Genomic DNA, 21,399 nt, shown 5'->3' with positions numbered 1-21,399 from the left:
ATAAAAACGTTATGGCTCTTAGAATAAGGCAACACAAAAAGTAAATGATTGTTTACAAAACGTATTTTATTGTGCAAACGCCATAAGACATAAAAAAAAACTATAAACATCTGGTATCGCCGTAATCGTATCGCCCCGCAGAATAAAGTGAATATGTCATTTATAGCGCACGGTGCACGCAGTAAAAAAAAAAGAATAAAAAAACAATAGTAGAATTGCTGTTTATTAGTCACCACGCCACCTAAAAATAGAATAAAAACTGATCAAAAAGCCGCATGCACCCCATGAAAACTACAATGGATTCCTCAAGGGGTCTAGTTTCCAAATTGGGGTCACTTTTGGGGGGTTCTCAATGTTTTGGCACCACAAGACCTCTTCAAACCGGACATGGTGCCTAATAAAAAAAGAGGCCTCAAAATCCACTAGGTGCTCCTTTGCATCGGAGGCCGGTGCTTCAGTCCATTACCGCACTAGGGCCACATGTGGGATATTTCTCAAAACTGCAGAATCTGGGCAATAAGTATTAAGTTGCGTTTCTCTGATAAATCCTTTTGTGTTATAAAAAAAATGGTATAAAGAGGATTTTCTGACAAAAGAAAATATGTAAATTTCACCTCTACTTTGCTCTAAATTTCTGTGAAACACCTAAAGGGTTCATAAACTTTCTAAATGCTGTTGTGAATACTTTGAGGGGTCTAGTTTCTAAAATGGCGTATTTGATAGGGGTTTCTAATATATGGGCCCCTCAAAGCAACTTCAGAACTGAACTGGAACCTAAAAAAATAAATAAATGAGACAATACTTTGCTTCTTACATTATACTGATAATGAGCCATGCCCACCCCAAGATGACCCCAGTTTTGACCGTTTGTATAAACGGAGACCCCTATTAGACCGTTCCAGTGCCCGGTTTTCCCAAGCATTCACCCCCGAGAAGTGTATTTCTATTGATGAGTCCCTGGTACATTTTAAAGGGAGGGTTCAATTCCGCCAGTACCTGCCGGGTAAGAGGGCAAGGTATGGCGTGAAGATGTATAAGCTGCGAGAGTGCATCCGGGTATACCTACAGGTTTAGGCTATATGAAGGAAAGGCCACCCCCAAACCAGACTGCATCCTGGACTACAATAGGTACATGGGAGGTGTGGACTTGTCAGATCAAATCCTGAAGCCCTACAGCGCCATGCGGTGTGGTATAAGAAGCTGGCCGGGCACATCATACAGATGGCATTGTACAATGCGTACGTGCTACGTCGATGTGCAGGCCAGACAGGAACTTTCCTGGAATTTCAAGAGGTAATTATCAAGAACCTAATCTTTAGGGACCAAGAAGGGGGGGGCACCCAGTACTTCTGGAAGCGGGGCCACACGCATCGTACCAAGGCGGCAACACTTTCCAGGAGAAGTTCCCCAAACTGGCAAGAAGGGAAAAAGTCAAAAGAGGTGCATAGTCTGCTATAAGGGATGACACAATATATCAATGTGACACGTGTCCCGAATAACCAGAGCTCTGTATGAAAGTCAGTTTTAAAATTTATCATACATCCCTTGGTTTATCATTTACCCCAATTTTACTTACCCTGATGCACTCCGCACAGCTTATCCCCCCTCGTCTTTCCCCTCTGAGCCCTGCTGTGTGTCCAGGCAGCTGATAACAGCCACATGTAGGGTATTGCCATACCCGGGAGAACCCACATTACAGTTTATGGGGTGTAGGTCTCTGGTCAAAATGCTCACTACACCTCTAGATGAATGCCTTAAGGGTGTAGTTATTAAAACGGGGTCACTTCTTGCGGGTTTCAACTGTACTGGTACCTCAGGTGCTTCTGCATACATGACTTCGCACTAGAAAATCCCCAGTAGGCCAAATGGTGGTCCTTTCCTTCTGAGCCCTCCCATGGGCCCAAACGGCAGTTTATCACAACAAATGGGGTATTGTGGCACTCAGAACAAATTGCGCAACAGAATGGGGTATTTTGTTTCTTGTGAAAATAAGACATTTTCAGCCAAAACTACATATTATTTGAAAAAAATAATTTTGTTTTCATTCCCAGCCCAATTCAAATAAGTTCTGTGAAAAAACTATGGGGTCAAAATGGTCACAACACCCATAAATGAATTCCTTCAGGGGTGTAGTTTCCAAAATGGGGTCATTTGTGGTTGGTTTCTATTGCTTTGATACCTCTGGGGCTCTGCAAATGCGACATGCCACCCGAAAACCAATCCAGCAAAATCTGGACTCCAAAGAACACACAGCGCTCCTTTCCTTCTGAGCCCTCCCATGGGCCCAAACATCAGTTTATCACCACAAATGGGGTATTGCCGCACTCAGGACAAATTGGGCAACAAAATGGAGTATTTTATTTCTTGTGAAAATAAGAATTTTTGAGCTAAAATGACATATTATAGGAAAAAATATATTTTATTTTAATTCCCAGCCCAATTCAAATAAGTTCTGTGAAGAAACTATGGGGTCTAAAAGGTCACATTACCCATAAATGAATTCCTTGAGGGGTATAGTTTCCAAAATGGGGTCACTTCTGATGGGTTTCCGTTGCTTTGATACCTCTGGGGCTCTGCAAATGCGACATGGCACCCGAAAACCAAACCAGCAAAATCTGTACTCCAAAGAACACACAGCGCTCCTTCCCTTCTGAGGCCTCTCATGGGCCCAAACGGCAGTTTATTGCCACAAATGGGGTATTGCTGCACTCAGGAGCAATTGGGCAACAAAATTTAGTATTTTGTTCCCTGTGAAAATAAGAAATTTTGATAAAAAATTACATCTTATTCGAAAAAATGTCATTTTTTTAATGTCACAGACCAATTGAAATAGGTGCTGTGGAAAAACTGTGTGGTCAAAATGCTAACAACAACCATAAATGAATTCCTTGAGGGGTGTAGTTTCCAAAATGGGGTCACTTTTGGTGGGTTTCCATTGCTTTGATACCTCTGAGGCTCTGCCAATGCGACATGGCACCCGAAAACCAATCCAGCAAAATCTGGACTCCAACAAACATATAGCGCTCCTTTCCTTCTGAGCCGTCCCATGGGCCCAAACGGCAGTTTATCACCACAAATGGGGTATTGCCACACTAAGGACAAATTGGGCAACAAAATGGGGTATTTTGTTCCCTGTGAAAATAAGAAATTTTGATCACAAATGACATTTTATTGGAAAAAATTACATTTTTTTCATTTCACAACCCAATTCAAATACGTGCTGTGAAAAAACTGTGCGGTTAAAATGGTAACAACAACCATAAATGAATTCCTTGAGGGGTGTAGTTTCCAAAATGGGGTCACTATTGGGGGATTCCTACTGTTTTGGCACCTCAACACCTCTTCAAACCTGGCATGCTGCCTAAAATATATTCTAATAAAAAAGAGGACTTAAAATGCACTAGGTGCTTCTTTGCTTCTAGGGCTTGTGTTTTAGTCCACGAGCGCAGTAGCGCCACATGTAGGACATTTCTAAAAACTGCAGAATCTGGACAATACATATTTAGTAGTGTTTCTCTGGTAAAACCTTCTGTGTTACAGAAAAAAAATGAATAAAATTGAAATTCAGCAAGAAAAATGAAATTTGCAAATTTCACCTCCACTTTGCTTTAATTCCTGTGAAATGCCTGAAGGGTTAAAAAACTTTCTAAATGCTGTTTTGAATACTTTGAGGGGTCTAGTTTTTAAAATGGGGTGTTTTATCAGGGTTTCTAATACATAGGCCCCTCAAAGCCACTTCAGAACTCAAGAGGTACCTTAAAAAAAAAACTTTTGAAATTTTCTTAAAAATATGAGAAATTGCTGTTTATGTTCTAAGCCTTGTAACGTCCAAGAAAAATAAAATAATGTTCAAAAAACTATGCCAATCTAAAGTAGACATATGGGAAATGTGAACTAGTAACTATTTTGGGTGGTATAACCGTCTGTTTTACAAACAGATGCATTTCAATTCTGAAAAATGCAATTTTTTCAAAATTTTCTCTAAATTTTGCAATTTTTCACCAATAAACACTGAATATATCGACCAAATTTTACCACGAACATGAAGCCCAATGTGTCACGAGAAAACAATCTCAGAATCGCTTGGGTAGGTTTAAGCATTCCGACGTTATTACCACATAAAGTGAAATATGTCAGATTTGAAAAATGGGCTCTGAGCCTTAAGGCCAAAACTAGGCTGCGTCCTTAAGGGGTTAAGGGACCATGCATTCTTTTTGGTCTTTTTCATTATTGCATTTCAAAAACCATAATATTTTTATTTTTCCATCTACTAAGCTGTATGAGAGAGTTTTTTTGTGGCATAAGTTTTTTTTTAATTTATTTATTGATTAACTTTTATTAACTGTTTTGGTGGTGGGAAAAAAAATTGCAATTTTGCATTTAAAATGTACGCCCTTTCACCATGTAGTGTAAATACCAGATTACCTTTTATTTTATGGGTCAGTACGATTACAGCAATACCAAATATGTATAGGTTTATGTTTTACTACCTGTGTACTATAAAAACAATTTTGAACAAAAATAATGTGTTTATCACGCAAGAGACATAACTTTTTTATTTTTCCGTCAATGTAATCGTATGTGGGCTAGTTTTTTGCTGTCTAGGGCACCATACAAAGCGATCATTTTAGAAATGATATAAAACTTTCTCAGTATACCAAAGCATTATTGTAAAACTATTAGGTCGTGCCTCTGGCAGCGATGGCAGGCCTGGAGGCCTTTGTTAGGCCCCGGCTAACATGGCAGCCCATTGGTGGCCCGCCCCTGTGTCTGTTTGAACAGTATGATGTACAAGTATGTCATTCTGTGTTAAAGGGTTAAAGTACAAAAAAAAAACACCAAGATAAATTAGATTTATAATTACAAAGTTGTTACCTGAAGAATTTGTTGACGACTCTCCTTTTTTCATGCCTAGTTTGCAATAGATATCTTTGTCAGTATCAACATATAGTTCATGATGGTATCCAGTTAAAGAACAAAATTGCTGGAAAATACACAGAAAAATGTTTGTTAGATCATTGTTCTCAGAGCATAGAAAACAGTCATATTTTCACTAACAATTTTAAAGCATAAATGTGTATTGCAAAATGGTGGAGATTTCATCTTGTGGTGCGCTTTTTGCTAGTGCCGTAACATTTTACTACTTTAGACAACTGTCCAGCATGTAAGGACAGTTCTGACCCGTTATATATTGTAGAAGGTTGTAACTTGTGATATTTGATAGCAAAGGTAACGGAAAGTCGGATCCAGCGCTGATTGGAATAAAATGGCTAATTTATTGAAGAGGAAAAACTAAACTATTGCATTGACATAAGTATTCAGACCCTTTACTCAGTACTTAGTTGAAGCGCATTTGACAGTGATAACAGCCTCCAGTCTTCTTGGGAATGATGCCACAAGGTTTGTTCACCTGGATTTGGGGATTCTCTGCCATTCTTCTCTGCATATCCTCTCAAGCTCTGTCAGGTAGGATGGGGATCGCCGGTGGACAGACATTTTCTGGTGTCTCCAGAGATTTTTGATTGGGTTCAAGTCAGCGCTCTGGATGGGCCACTCAAGGACATTCACAGAGTTGTCCCTAAGCCACTCCTGTGTTATCTTGGCTGTGTTCTTCGGGTCATTGTCTTGTTGGAAGGTGAACCTTCATTAAGGTTTTCATTAAGAATATCTCTGTACTTTGCTCCATTTATTTATCCCTCAACCCTGACCAGACTTCCTGTCTCAGCAACTGAAAAACACCCCCACAGCATGATGCTGCCACCACCATGCTTCACTGTAGGGGTGGTATTGTGCAGGTGATGAGCAGTTCCTGGTTTCCTCTAGACATGAAGCTTAAAATTGAAGCCAAAAAGTTCAATCTTGGTTTCATCAGACCACAGAATCTTGTTTCTCACAGTCTGAGCGTCCTTAAAGTGCTTTTTTTGCAAACTCCAGGCAGGTTTTATGTGTCTTTTACTGTGGAGAGGCTTCTTTCTGGCCACTCTGCCATAAAGCCCAGATTGGTGGAGTGCTGCAGTGATGGTTGAGCTTCTGGAAGTTTATCCCATATACACACAGAATGTTTGGTGCTCAGCCAGAGTGACTATTGAATTCTTGGTCACCTCTTTTACCATCCTTCTCACCCAATTACTTAGTTTGGTCGGGTGGCCAGCTCTAGGAAGAATTGTTCCAAACTTCTTCCATTTAAGAATTATGGAGGCCATTCTTGGGACCTTTCAATGCAGCAAATTTTTTTGTACCCTTTTACAGATCTGTGCCTCCACACAATCCTGGATAAAGAAAAACGAAGAGAGGAGGACACGGCGCTCCTCTAAGGTAATATTGTAAGGAACGGGGGACAATGTGAGCAAAAGGCGAGCTGATGTACTCACCTGGCAGAGTTGTGCTAGGATAGGCACAACACTATTGCTGAGCATGGAAAGTAGAATGACATGGAGATAGTTGTGGAAGTCGGCTGCCACCCGCTGCTATTCCACGAGAAAAAGTTCTGTTCCCGGGGGAAAACGAACACAGGATATGAAGGGGAAAAAAATGCAGTATTTGGGACACGGCGCCTGACAGGTAGATATTCAAAACGGAGTATGTTATAGTAGGCTTTATTTGTAATTATTACAAATAAAGCCTACTATAACATACTCCGTTTTGAATATCTACCTGTCAGGCGCCGTGTCCCGAATACTGCATTTTTTTCCCCTTCACATCCTGTCCACAAAATCCGGTCTCTGAGCTCTACAGGCAGTTCTTTCCTTCTCATGGTTTGTTTTTTTCTCTGATATGCATTGCCAGCTGTGAGACATTATATAGACAGGAGTGTGTCTTTCCAAATCATGTCCAATCAAATGAATTTACCACAGGTGGACTCCAATCAAGCTGTAGTAACATTTCAAAGATGAAATTTAGATCTGGGGGCCTCCTATTTCCCTAGATCAATTGTCCTAGCAAAGGGTCTGAATATTTATGTTCATGTGGAATTTGAGGTTTTCATTTTTAATAAACTTGCAAAAATTTCTATTTTCACTTTGTCATTATGGAGTGCAGAATGATGGGGAAATACTAAAAAAAAAACATTTTTAGCACAAGGCCTCAACATAGCAAAATGTGAAAAAAGTGAAAGGGTCTGAAGACTTTGCGAATGCACTGTCTATAATAGGTTTTGCACTGATAAGTTTTGTGTGAATTAAGTATTCACACATTTACTTGAAAGCTTAGTATGTGAAAATGTATAAGCTTTGTCAAGTAAAAAAAACACCTCATGCTAAGGCATATTTATTTTCTTAACATATGGGGTCATACTAATATTTGATCTTTACTCAAACACTACACACCGTTCAGCCAGAACATTAAAACCGCTGACAGATGAAGTGAATAACATTAATTATTTGGTTACAATGGCACCTGTCAAGGGGTAGGATATATTAGGCAGCAAATGAACAGCCATTTCTCGTAGTTAACGTGTTCGAAGCAGAAAAAATAGGCAAGCAGAAGGAACTGAGTGACTGTGACAGCGGACAAATTTTAATGGCTAGATGACTGGGTCAGAGCAACTCCAAAACGGCTGGTTTATTAGGGTGTTCCCGATATGCAGTAGCTAGTACCTGACAAAAATGGTTCCAGGAAGGACGACTAGTCAACTAGCGACAGAGTTAATGCTTTCTATGATAGAAAGGTGCCAAAGCACACCATGCATCTCCGCTTGATGTGTTTTGGGCTGCATAGCTGCGGACTGGTCAGAGTGCCCATTCTGATCCCTGTCCACCCTAAGCATTCACCTATACTGGGGACTTGAGCATAAGACCTGAACCATGGAGCAATGGAAGTGGCCTGGTGTGATGAATCACATTTTAAATCATGTGGACAGCCATGTGCATGTGCGTTTCTTACCTCGATAAAAGATATAAGTAGGAAGCACTGAGAAGAAGGAAAGCCAGTGGAAGCAGTGTGATGCTCTGGGCAATGTTCTGCTGGGAAACCTTGGGTCCGGCATTCATGTGGATGCTATTTTGACACGTACCACCTACCTAAACAATGTTTCAGATCAAGTACACCCCTTCATGGCAATGGTATTCCCTAATGGCAGTGGCCTATTTCAGCAGGGTAATACGCCCTGCCACACTGCAAAATTTGTCGAGGAATGCTTTGAGCAACATGACCGAGTTCAAGGTGTTAACTTGTCCTCCAAATTTCCCAGATATCAATCTGATGGAGAATCTGTGGGATGTGCTGAAAAACAAGTCCAATCAATGGAGGCCTCACCTCGCAACTAAAGGATCTGCAGCTAACATTTTGATTCTAGTTACCACAGGACACCATCAGAAGTCTTGTGGAGTCAAAGCCGTTTTGGCAGCATGATGGGAACCTACACAATATTAGGCAGGTGGTTTTATGTTCTGGCTGATCAGTGTATAAGGGTGCAGTCACATGCAACAGATTTTGCCGCAGAAATTTCTGCGACCGAAAATCAGTTAATTGAAATAGAACTTGCAGAAAATCCAATAACTTCACTATCTGTTGCTGATGGTGACAGCGGATTTTTCTCAATGCAATGCAAAGGGTAAAATACACCGCTAAGGGTATGTTCACACGTAGTCAACAAAAACGTCTGAAAATCCAGAGCTGTTTTCAAGGGAAAACAGACCCTGCTTTTCAGACGTTTTTTTTACCAACTCGCATTTTTCACTGCGTTTTCACGCCGTTTTCGCGGCGTTTTTTACGTCCGTTTTTGGAGCTGTTTTCATTGGAGTCTATGAGAAAACAGCTCCAAAAACGTCCAAAGAAGTGTCCTGCACTTCTTTTGACGAGGCTGTATTTTTACGCGTCGTTGTTTGACAGCTGTCAAACGACGACGCGTAAATAACAGGTCGTCTGCACAGTACGTCGGCAAACCCATTCAAATGAATTGGCAGATGTTTGCCGACGTATTGTAGCCCTATTTTCAGACGTAAAACGAGGCATAATACGCCTCGTTTACGTCTGAAAATAGGTCGTGTGAACATACCCTAAAGCCATAGTGAAATCCATGGCAAAATCTGCATGTAACCCTGCTAGGGGAGAATACCTCCTTCATACAGTGCATGTGAACATGGCAAAAAATGTTCCTGTTGAATTCATGCGGAATATGACAGATAAAGCCTTCAGTATGTATCTACATAAACTGAGTGACATTCAGAGTTACAGTAAGGCCGCCAACTCTTCTATGGGCTTTGTGTTCCAGCAACATACGACTCGGAGCTTGTTCGAAACCATAATACAGCCATGTGCATGAGTCCCAAATTTACTGATTCTCAGCCACCGCAAGATGAATTGTTTCAAATAAGCAAATTATAAACTTGGATATATAATTTACTTATGTGAACAAAATGAGGCAAATGTTGCTATTTTTTAATCATTCTATGTACTCGTTCTTCTAAAAAAAACAAAAAAACATTTTACCTGTATATGTAGATAGGATGACTGCCCAATAACAAGAAGTCTGACATCTGCAGCCTTAAAAAAAATAAATTATTCAGTTATTATATTATTGCAATGCATTGGAAAAAAATTTAATATTTTAGATATAAGTACCATATAATGTTATTATTGGAGTGAGTCACTCATCAAAGTAGTAGGATGATTCCAACAATACAGTGGAGCATCCAAATTCCTATTAGCTCATAGTCCTGCTTGCAATGTTATGTTGGATATACTCTTTGTAATATAAAGAAAAGTGTTCACAACTATCTTTTCGATGATAATATACATAAATATAATGCTATTAACCCCTTAATACTGAAGGAATTTTAAAACCTTAATGATCAAGCAATTTTTTACGCTTTCCCATGGTCGCATTCAAAGGGCTCTAATTTTTTTTATTTTTTGTTCCATCGACATAGCTGTATAAGGGCTTGATTTTAACGGGACAAGTTTTAGTTTTTAATAGCACCATTTTGGGGTACATATAATTTATTGATTAACTTTTATTAACTTTTTTGTTGGGGTAATCGGAAATAACCTGAAATTTCACCACTCTTTTTTTGGGTCTTAAATTTACCCTGTTTATCGTGTGGTATAAATAAAATAATAACTTTTTTCAGCAGGTCATTACGATTGCGATGATACCAAATCTATCTCGGTTTTTTTTATGTTTTACTACTTTTACACTGTAAAACACTTTTTTTTTTTTATAAATTATTTGTTTTTGCGTCGCCATATTTTAAGAGACATAACTTTTTTATTTTTCTGCTGACATAGCTGACTTGTAGTTTACTTTGGACTTTTATTAATAACTTTTTTAAACTTTTTTTTTTAGTCCCACTAGGGTACTTCACTATACGATCTTTTGATCGCTTTTATAATAAAACTGCAATACTTTTGTATTGTAGTGTATTATTGCCAGGCAATCACTAAAGGCAGACCTGGGGGCCTTTGTCAGTCCCCCGGCTGTCATTAAAACCCTTGTCTCCCCGCGATCGCCACGCTATTGACCTCCGAATCTGTGGGGTTAAATGTGATCGGACACCGCTGCTAGTGGTCTCTGATCATTGCCCTGAAGCCTGAGGCTATTAGCAACAGCCTGGGCTTCAGGAGCACCCGCCCGATTCGGGAAAATTTCTTCTGAAGTGTCGCCGTGAAAAGGCGGCGCTTCAGAAGAACTGCCCTGAACGGCCGCCGTAAAAACACTCTATGGCGGTTGTTGAGTGGATAAATAACTTTTATAAATCTCATCCGCTTTGCTGCGACTGTAAATGCTGCGGGATTTCCGCACAGAATTCCGTTGCGGAAATTCCGCAGCATTTACGTTATGTGGCAACCTGGCCTTAGGGTCTACTTACACGGCCCTTATATCTTATATCGGGCCGTGTATACGAGCGCCGATCGGCACTCGTTTGCTCGTTTCACAAGGAGCTATTATCAGTAAAGATTGGGGACTACCGCTCGTTACTCTGATCGCTCGTCCCCTTACATTTCTATCATTTTGGCAGCACATCTCCCTGTTTATACAGGGAGATGTGCTGCCAACAACGATATTTTCGGCTGCATAAACGATACAATCAGCCGATGAACGAGCGTTTGCGCGTTCATCTGCTGATGGTTGCCCTGTTTACACAGCGCAATGATCTGGAACGAGCTTTCTGTGAACGCTCGTTTTACCCGATAATTGGCCCCTGTAAATGGGCCTTTATACTTACACCCCTGATTTGAATTGAATAATGCAGATACTTGGTGCAGCATTATAACTCTTATCTCTATTACAGACCATACCTGTAGATAGCTTTTTGGGATTTTGGCCAAATCTTCCACATATTCTTTACATGTATAGCAGAGGAAATTCTACTAAACAAAAACAGAGAAAGTATTCAGTATCCTATCATCTGTTAAAGATAACCTTTCACCTGCCCATACATGTGCAATAGGCAGGGCTTCACAAACACAGTCTCACTTTAAATTTTTTTCCTACCTTCCTCCGTTATTTACATATCGGTGCCGTTATATTTTGCGCCCCATATATGTAAATAAGCCCTTGAAGTGTCAATGGGGCTTTTCTATCTAACTAAACGGCAAGGGGGCGTGATCTCTTCGCTCTGACACTGTCCAATCAGCTACGGACAGTGTCAGGGAGGCTTGCACTGTGTCCCCTCCCACGAGAACACACACAGATACAGAGAGCGCTCTCTGCAGAACCACAAGTCTGTGTGTGTTCTCGCAGGAGGTAACACAGCACAAGCCGCCCTGACACTGTCCATAGCCGATTGGACAGTGTCAGAGCGAAGACATTGCGACGCCTTGCCATTTAGTTAGAAGGAAACACCACATTGAAAGTTCAGGGGCTTATTTAACCCCTTTAGGACACAGCCTGTTTTGGCCTTGTGGACACAGATGATTTTTTCAAATCTGACATGTGTCACTTTATGTGGTAATAACTCCGGAACGCTTTTACCTATCCAAGCGATTCTGAGATTTTTTTCTAGTGACATATTGTACTTTATGTTAGTGAAAAAATTTGGTCGATAAATTCAATATTTATTTGTGAAAAACTTCAAATTGTATCAAAAATTTGCAAAAATTAGCATTTTTCTAAATTTAAATGTATTTGCTTGTGAAACAGATAGTAATACCACACAAAATAGTTACTAGTTAACATCCCCCATATGTCTACTTTATGTTTGCATCATTTTTTTTCACGTACTTTTGTTTTTCTAGGACGTTACGAGGCTTAGAACTTTAGCAGCAATTTCTCATATTTTCAATAAAATTTCAAAAGGCAATTTTTTCAGGGACCAGTTCAGTTCTGAAGTGGCTTTGAGGGCCTTATATATTAGAAAGTCCCCATAAATCACCCCATTTTGAAAACTGCACCCCTCAAGGTATTCAAAACCACATTCAGAAAGTATTTTAACCCTTTAGGCGTTTCACAGGAATTAAGGCAAAGTAGAGGTGAAATTTACAAATTTCATTTTTTTTGCCGAAATTCATTTGTAATAAAAAAAAATCTGTAACACGGAAGGTTTTACCAGAGAAACGCAACTCAATATTTATTGCCCAGATTCTGCAGATTTTAGAAATACCCAACATGTGGCCCTAGTGTCCTAATGGACTGAACCACAGGCCTCAGAAGCAAAGGAGCACCTAGTGGATTTTGGGGACTCCTTTTTTTAGGAATATATTTTAGGCACCATGTCTGGTTTGAGGAGGTCTTGTGGTACCTAAACAGTCGAAACCCCCAAAAAGTGACCCCATTTTGGAAACTACACCCCTCAAGGCATTTTTCTAGGGGTATAGTTAGCATTTTGACCCCACAGTTTTTTTGCAGAATTTAGTGGAATTAGTCTGTGAAGAAGAAAATCACCTATTTTTCTGTGGAAACATAGAATTTTTTCATTTTTACAAGGAATAAAGGAGAAAAAGCCGCCCAACATTTGTAAAGCAATTTCTCCCGATTACGGCAATACCCCATATGTGGTCTTAAACTGATGTTTGGACCCACAGCAGGGCTCAGGAGGGAGGGAGCGCCTTTTGGATTTTGGAGCGCAGATTTTGCTGGATTGGTTATCAGTGCCATGTCGGGTTTGCAACGCCCCGGAGGGACCAAAACAGTGGAAACCCCCCAAAAGTCACCCTATTTTGGAATCTACACCCCTCAAGGAATTTTTCTAGGGGTATAGTGAGCATTTTGGACCCTCAGGATCTTTTTTAGAGCTAAGGTGACCAAAAAACAGCAATTTTGGCGCTTTAAATTCTTTATTTATTACAGCGTTCACCGTGCACAATAAATTACGTTTTAATTTATTCTGCCGGTCGGTACGATTACGCCGATACCATATGTGTATAGTTTTTTTTACGTTTTGCAGCGTTTGCACAATAAAATGAAGTTTCTTTAAAATAATTAATTTTCTGGGACACGCTATTCTGAGCCGTAACTTTTTTTATTTTTTCGTCAAAAAAGCTGTGGGAGGTCTTGTTTTTTGCGGGATGGGTTGTAGTTTTTATTGGTACCATTTTGGGGTAAATGCGACTTTTTGATCACTTTTTATTCTATATCTTGGGAGGGGTGGTGACCCAAAAATAGCGATGCTGACAGTTTTCCGTTTATTTTGTTTGCGGTGTTCACCGTGCGGAAAAATTAACATTATAGTTTCATAGTTTGGGCCGTTACGAACGCGGCGATACCAAATATGTGTACTTTTTTTAACGTTTTCATTTTTTCCCTATAATAAATGACTTATTATAGGAAAACAAAACCTTTTATTTTTACACTTTTATAAAACATTTTTATTAACTTTTTTTTAACTTTTTACACTTTATATTTTTGTTTATTAACTTTTTTTTTACTTTTTACACTTTATTTTTTTGACCTGCAGCTCTGATCGCTGCTAGAATACATTACATTACCTAGGTAGTAACGTATTCCAACTGTCAGTGTGACGTCACAGTCACTCTGACAGTTGGTCTACGAGGATCAGCAGAGGCTGATCCTCATAGGCTGACATACATGGCAGACCTGGGGGCCGTTGTCTGGCCCCCGGGTGCCATCACAAGCATCAGAAGCCCCCACGATTGCATGGGGGCTGCTGATGCGCTACAAACCCGCTACATGCGGAGATCGCAATCGAGCCCCGCATGCAACGGGTTAATTGCCGAAATCAGCGGCGATGAGCCGCTGATCGGCAACACTGGAGAGTGTCAGCTGTCGGGGACAGCTGATCTCCAAGTTCCCGATGCACACTGTCGCCGACAGTGTGCATCGGGAACGGCACAGTGACTTTCTGTCACTCTGACAGGAAGCCTATCAGGAACAGCCGAAGGTTGGTCCTGATGGGCTTCCGTCCATGGCAGACCCGGAAGCCATTGTTTGGCTTCCGTTTGCCATACTAACTATCGGCAGACCCCGCGATTTCGGACGGGGGTCTGCCGATATGCTAGAAACCCCTAAAATTCGGCGATTGCACCCGATCGCCGAATTTATGGGGTTAATTCGCTGAAATCAGGGGCAAAGGACCACTGGCCGGCAAGAGGGGAGTGTCAGCTGTCGGCGACAGCTGACCTCCCGGTTCCCGGTGCACACTGTCGCCGACAGTGTGCACCGGGAAAAACTCAGTAACTATACGTCCTCGTGCGGGAAGTGACCTCCCGCGACGACGGACAGTTACGTCCTGGTGCGGGTAGGGGTTAGACATCGGGCGCCAAATATAACGGCACCGATATGTAAATAACGGAGGAAGATAAAAAAAAAATCAAGTGAGACCGTGTTTGTGAAGCCCAGCCTATTACATGCTGCACATGTATGGGCAGGTGAAAGGTTCTCCTTAAGCACTTCCTGATAAATCAGTTATTGGTCACCTGGTTAAAGGATATGTACACCTTTTTTTTTTTTTTTTTTTAACAAACATGTGTATCCGTGTGATTTGTGTAACTTTTTTTTCAAAATATTGAGTATTTTTATTAAAGATTATTTTTACTTTTTGAGATACAGCTGTATCTATAGCTGAAACTTGACAGCGGGTCAAGCTGCTATCAATCACATCCAAGTTCATAACTTATATGTGATCGATTACAGGTGGATCCTGCGTGTCAGAGACACACAGGACCCGCTTTTACTGAACCAGATTCACTGACTGATTCAGGTCTTAGCGCACGATACAGCTGCTATGTGTCACGATCTGTGGGTATGTGGGCCGCACCGCCGTAGCGGATAAGCAGCTGGCCCAACAGCTGTGTACCAAGTCTATATGCAGTCCAAGCACAAGGGTACTTGTAATAGTCCAGACAGTAGCAACGGCTAAGACACAGATGGGCCCTTAGCGGCAGGAGATGCCAAACGTGGCGGATGACAACAGACGTGGTGTAAGTTAGCAGGCGAAGTAGACGGCACAACACGACTCCAACACTAGAGATGGCACAGGAACGAATACAGCACGGGACACAGGATTCAGGTAGCAGGGCACGGGAACACAGGGAACAGGATACAACTAAGGGACTGTTTGCAAGACTAACATAGGAATACAAACAACGCTCAGGCAAGGAGTGAAAGGGCAGAGCCCCTTTTATAGTCCAGAGTGATTAGGGCTAATTTGTAACATTGTTCATGTGCGCGCTGGCCCTTTAAGGCCGGGCACGAGCATGCGCGCGCACGCTACGGGACACTGCAGAGCGGAAGTGAGTGCTGGTATTTCCTGGGGAGGAGATGCGGGCCAGCACTCACAGATCTATGGCCGCGGCCATCGAGGGGTGAGTCAGAACGATGGTCCGCGGCCATGGACGTTACACTAGGTATACAGGATACAAAGCCACTGTATAACAGAAAGTAAAAATAATTTTTAATAAAATGTATTTTCAAAGTTGCACTAAAGCTCCACCAATCACACTGATACACATTTTTATTAAAAAGAAAACCAACAATTTCAAAGGTGTACATAGCCTTTAGGCCGGGTTCCCACGGGTCGGATACGCTGCGTAAAAATAACGCAGTGTGTCCGACCTGGAATCCGGAGTACATTCTGTCCGAAAAATCGCACAACATCGTGGTGCGGTTTTTCGAACAGCATTTCCGCTGCGGAAGAAAGCCAATCATACTTACCCCCTCGGTCTTCTCTGCACGTAGTTGAGCCTCCTACGATGACGTTGCAGTAAGAAGGAGAGCATTCTGGGTAAGTATAATTATATGCCGCAATACTTGACTTTCTGTTGCGGGATTTGCATCCGTATTGAATTCAATGGGGAAAACCCGCAACGGAAAATCAACTAAAACGCAGCATAAATTGACATGCTGCGGATTTAAATTCCGCACCACGGGTCAATTTATTAACGTTTACACTGCGTTTTTTTCCCTCAGTGTGGGCATGAGATTTTCTAAATCTCATTCACTTTGCTGCTTCTTTAAATGCTGCAGGAATTTCCGCACAGTACTATTACGGAAACTCTGCAGCGTTTACGCTACGTGGGAACCCGGCCTTAAACTCGACACAGCGTATAAGGCCAATTTAATATACAACAAGCACATGTCAGGTAAGTTCTGGGGCACAGCATGTGACGGTTATCTAATAATATATAAAGACGTTTACCATGAGCCATGTTATAAAATATCTTGCAGATATCACATTGTCACATGGTGTTGATTTTTGCATCGTGCTAAAATTCATCTTAGCCACATTATTGATAGTAACATAGTAAGGTTGATAAAAGACATAAGTCCATCAAGTTCAACCTATTATACTTGAGGCAGTTGTCAATTTTCCTAATTTTAAGATAAAAAATCTGTGGATCAATGACCTATCCCCGGCAATCTAGTATACATAACTTGTAATATTATTACTTTCAAAAGATACATGAGACCGAAAATATACCATTGTAAAAAAACAGGGTGTTAGGATCAGGGTGCTCTCTTACCCGCACAAAGATTATGATGGCTTTTCTATCTCTGTATAAGTCCCCAAATTCAAAGGTCTTGCCATACTGATCCTTTAGCAGGCAGGTGGCAGCTAATTCCAGGTCTGGGTGATACATGGCATTCCACAGATCCGCACTATTGGCATCCGCACTCCGGCCTATTTGCTGGATGACTGGGGAACTCTCTGTGGCCATGTTGTGCTTCCTTCTTCGGCCCGGATAGGATACAACACTGCTCTGAAGCAGTAGATAGTTTGTAGCTACAACAGTTGCTCTGACATGGGCGGAGTTGTTCCCTGGCACAAGCCCTATAAACTACAGTACACGTTAACTCCTTAAGTGATGTATCTTCACTACTGTACAGCTCATACTAGCAAGACTCCGTATGTTCAGATTTTGCTTGACAAATGGAAATACTGGTGTAGTGTAAGATTGTGGGCGTAAACACCATTCCTTTAAGGGGATTCTGTTATGAGTTATAGTTTTCTTAATTTAATCACTTTAAATATGTGCTTTTAACTTGTTTTCTCCCCAGGAGCCGACGTATATTGCTTTATTTGAATTGTTTGCACTGTCGTTATGTGTCTTGGCAGGCACAGTTAATGATGGATGGCTTGTTTGTGTCTAAATCATTTGGCGCCGGGAGAAACGGCCCGGACACTGTCTTAGTTAGGTTTTTTTTGCGCCGCAACCGGTTGGGTACGTTACCAGCGACACTACGCTGCATACTCTCGCTGAGGGCAGTGACTAGTACATTAAAGGTGGCTGTTCCCGCCATCCTGCGTTCAAAGCCTGAAATTTGCGCAGTGACAAGCTACCGTTTGAGAGAAGCTGCTGTTGGTGCAAGGAGTCTGAAGTGGGTCCAGAGGCATTGACGGGCAGGTGCCTCACTGTGTGTTGCCAGTGAGCCATTGTGTTGCAGGTGACAGGCAGGAGCCTCATTGTAGAGCGGAGCAGAGCAGTAGAGCAGCCTGTCGAGCCCTAGTTCAGTAAAGAATTGGTAATAGTAAAGACTTGGTTTTGCAATCACTCCTGGTGCTTAAGTACATATTTTTTGCAATAACCCTGCCTAGGCCTTTTACCACCTTATCAAACAGTAGCAGAGCTGAATTTATCATTTACAGTGAAGGAAATAAGTATTTGATCCCTTGCTGATTTTGTAAGTTTGCCCACTGTCAAAGACATGAACAGTCTAGAATTTTTAGGCTAGGTTAATTTTACCAGTGAGAGATAGATTATATTTAAAAAAAAAAGAAAATCACATAGTCAAAATTATATAGATTTATTTGCATTGTGCACAGAGAAATAAGTATTTGATCCCCTACCAACCATTAAGAATTCAGCCTCCTCCAGACCAGTTACACGCTCCAAATCAACTTGGTGCCTGCATTAAAGACAGCTGTCTTAAATGGTCACCTGTATAAAAGACTCCTGTCCACAGACTCAATTAATCAGTCTGACTCTAACCTCTACAACATGGGCAAGACCAAAGAGCTTTCTAAGGATGTCAGGGACAAGATCATAGACCTGCACAAGGCTGGAATGGGCTACAAAACCATAAGTAAGACGCTGGGTGAGAAGGAGACAACTGTTGGTGCAATAGTAAGAAAATGGAAGACATACAAAATGACTGTCAATCGACATCGATCTGGTGCTTCATGCAAAATCTCACCTCGTGGGGTATCCTTGATCCTGAGGAAGGTGAGAGCTCAGCCGAAAACTACACGGGGGAACTTGTTAATGATCTCAAGGCAGCTGGGACCACAGTCACCAAGAAAACCATTGATAACACATTACGCCGTAATGGATTAAAATCCTGCAGTGCCCGCAAGGTCCCCCTGCTCAAGAAGGCACATGTACAGGCCCGTCTGAAGTTTGCAAATGAACATCTGGATGATTCTGAGAGTGATTGGGAGAAGGTGCTGTGGTCAGATGAGACTAAAATTGAGCTCTTTGGCATTAACTCAACTCGCCGTGTTTGGAGGAAGAGAAATGCTGCCTATGACCCAAAGAACACCATCCCCACTGTCAAGCATGGAGGTGGAAACATTATGTTTTGGGGGTGTTTCTCTGCTAAGGGCACAGGACTACTTCACCGCATCAATGGGAGAATGGATGGAGCCATGTACCGTCAAATCCTGAGTGACAACCTCCTTCCCTCCACCAGGACATTAAAAATGGCTCGTGGCTGGGTCTTCCAGCACGACAATGACCCGAAACATACAGCCAAGGCAACAAAGGAGTGGCTCAAAAAGAAGCACATTAAGGTCATGGAGTGGCCTAGCCAGTCTCCAGACCTTAATCCCATCGAAAACTTATGTAGGGAGCTGAAGATCCGAGTTGCCAAGCGACAGCCTCGAAATCTTAATGATTTACAGATGATCTGCAAAGAGGAGTGGGCCAAAATTCAATCTAACATGTGTGCAAACCTCATCATCAACTACAAAAAACGTCTGACTGCTGTGCTTGCCAACAAGGGTTTTGCCACCAAGTATTAAGTCTTGTTTGCCAAAGGGATATCAAATACTTATTTCCATGTGCACAATGCAAATAAATATATATAATTTTGACAATGTGATTTTCTGTTTTTTTTTAAATATAATCTATCTCTCACTGGTAAAATGAACCTAGCCTAAAAATTCTAGACTGTTCATGTCTTTGACAGTGGGCAAACTTACAAAATCAGCAAGGGATCAAATACTTATTTCCTTCACTGTAGATGTTTGGGACTACATTGTTAGCATACCTCCCAACTTCCCAGTATCACAAAGTGGGGCGCACGTAGCAATTTGTTTTTCTTTTAAGCCACGCCTCTAATCTAACCCAATCCTCGCCCATACACACCCGGTTCATCCAACACAGTGTCATGCACCCATAGTGCGCCTCCCACACAGTATAATGCCAAATAGCTGCCACCATACAATATAATGCCCAAACAGATTGCCCCATGCAGTATAATTCCCACACAGATGCACTCATGCAGTATAATGCCCAAATTCCCCCATACAGCATGCCCCTATAGCTGCCCCATACAGTATAATGCCCCCATAGCTACCCCCCTACAGTATAATGCCCCCATAGCTGCCCCTACAGTATAATGCTCCCACAGCTTCACCATAGTATGCCTCCATAGCTTCACCATAGTATAATGCTCCCTTAGCTGCCCCCATACAGTATATTGCCCCTTAGCAGCGCCTAGTGCCAGTGACAATGTAGATAGCACCAGTGTCCTCTGTAGATAGTGCCCCTATATAGTCCCGCTGTGCCCATGTAGATAGTGCCACACCCACTTTGAGGATAGCGCCACCGTCCCTGTAGATAGGGCTACCCCTGTAGATAGTGCCATTGTGACTCCCTTTAGGAGTGGAATCCCCAGCCAGAGCATAGGCCGGGGATTCCACTCCTAAAGGGAACCCCTGATGTCACTGTCCATATATGGACAGTGACCTCAGGAGCTACTCCTGGAGTGGAATCCCCTGCCAGAGGGGATCCATATATGGACAGTGACGTCCAGGGCTTCCCAGGGCACAGCGCTTAAAGTAGTGCTGTGCCCGGGGAGTCCTTGACGAGCTGGAGGAGCTCCCTCAGCTCCGAACTAATGCTGAAGCAGGGAGCTGACAGTTCCTTGCTTCAGCATTAGGTTCAACTGTATCTGCGTCCTGAGGAAACCGATACAGTTGACAGCGGGACATATCCCTGACTGCCCATGACAACACCCGGAAGCCGAGACTGTCCCACTGAATCTGGGACGCTTGGGAGGTATGTTGTTAGTACCCTCCTATCTGATAGCTCTCCTAGTCAAGGTTATGCGATCGGTTTACGTGATGTTCTCTGTGAATGCACAGGGCGTTTTTGCGGTGTTTTTTTGTTTCTTCCTTTTTGGCCGCAATTTTCACAAAACGCATTTTGACCGGAGCGTGTGTACCCAGTCTTAAAGGCTATGTACATCTTTTAAAACTTTTAATTTATTTTATTTTATTTTTATAAAAATGTGTATCAGTGTGATTGGTGCAACTGTATAATTACATTTTATTAAAAAAAATGTTTACTTTTTGAGATACAGCTGCTTAGTATCCTGTATACAGAGCAGATGTATCTTGCGCTAAGACTTGAATACGTCAGATCAGCAGGACTGACGGTTTCAGTGATGGCGGGTTGGATCCACCTACTATCGATGACATCTAAGTTAGATGTGATCAATAACAGCTCGATCCTGCGTGTCCGAGACATGCAGGACCTGCTGTCACTAAACCCGTCAATCCCGCTGACCTGACGGATACAGGTTTCAGCTCACGATACAGCTGCTCTGCGTACAGCATACAAAGCAGCTGCATTTCACAAAGTGTAAATAATTTTTAATAAAAAGTAATTACAATGTTGCATCAATCACACTGATACAAAACATGTTTTTAAAGTGTACATAGGGGTTATCCGGGGACAAAACTTTTTAAAAATTGTTTTGAATTTATATTTTTATGTAAAAAGAAGTCACTTACTAATGTACTTTAATTTACATTTCGGCACTAAATGGTACCATTC

At 41.8% G+C, this 21,399-nt stretch overlaps 1 protein-coding gene across 2 annotated transcripts in view; it reads right to left on the bottom strand.

The window, feature by feature from the left end:
* PRXL2C (peroxiredoxin like 2C) overlaps window positions 1–17,168 on the bottom strand; it is a 35,401-nt gene extending 18,233 nt beyond the window's left edge. For both annotated transcript variants that reach the window (XM_075828732.1, XM_075828739.1), the window contains exons 1-4: window positions 16,861–17,168; window positions 11,239–11,307; window positions 9,430–9,483; window positions 4,876–4,984 (exon numbers count right to left, since the gene is read on the bottom strand). In XM_075828732.1, the coding sequence (XP_075684847.1) occupies window positions 4,876–4,984; window positions 9,430–9,483; window positions 11,239–11,307; window positions 16,861–17,055 (427 nt within the window). In that variant the 5' untranslated portion in view covers window positions 17,056–17,168. The remainder of the gene's footprint in view (window positions 1–4,875; window positions 4,985–9,429; window positions 9,484–11,238; window positions 11,308–16,860) is intronic.
* Window positions 17,169–21,399: the final 4,231 nt, after the last annotated feature.

This window comes from Rhinoderma darwinii, chromosome 1 (assembly GCF_050947455.1).
Source record: "Rhinoderma darwinii isolate aRhiDar2 chromosome 1, aRhiDar2.hap1, whole genome shotgun sequence".
Lineage (NCBI taxonomy): Eukaryota > Metazoa > Chordata > Amphibia > Anura > Rhinodermatidae > Rhinoderma > Rhinoderma darwinii.
Note: the sequence above shows the minus strand (reverse complement) of the source record. Positions and strands in the feature narration are given on the sequence as shown.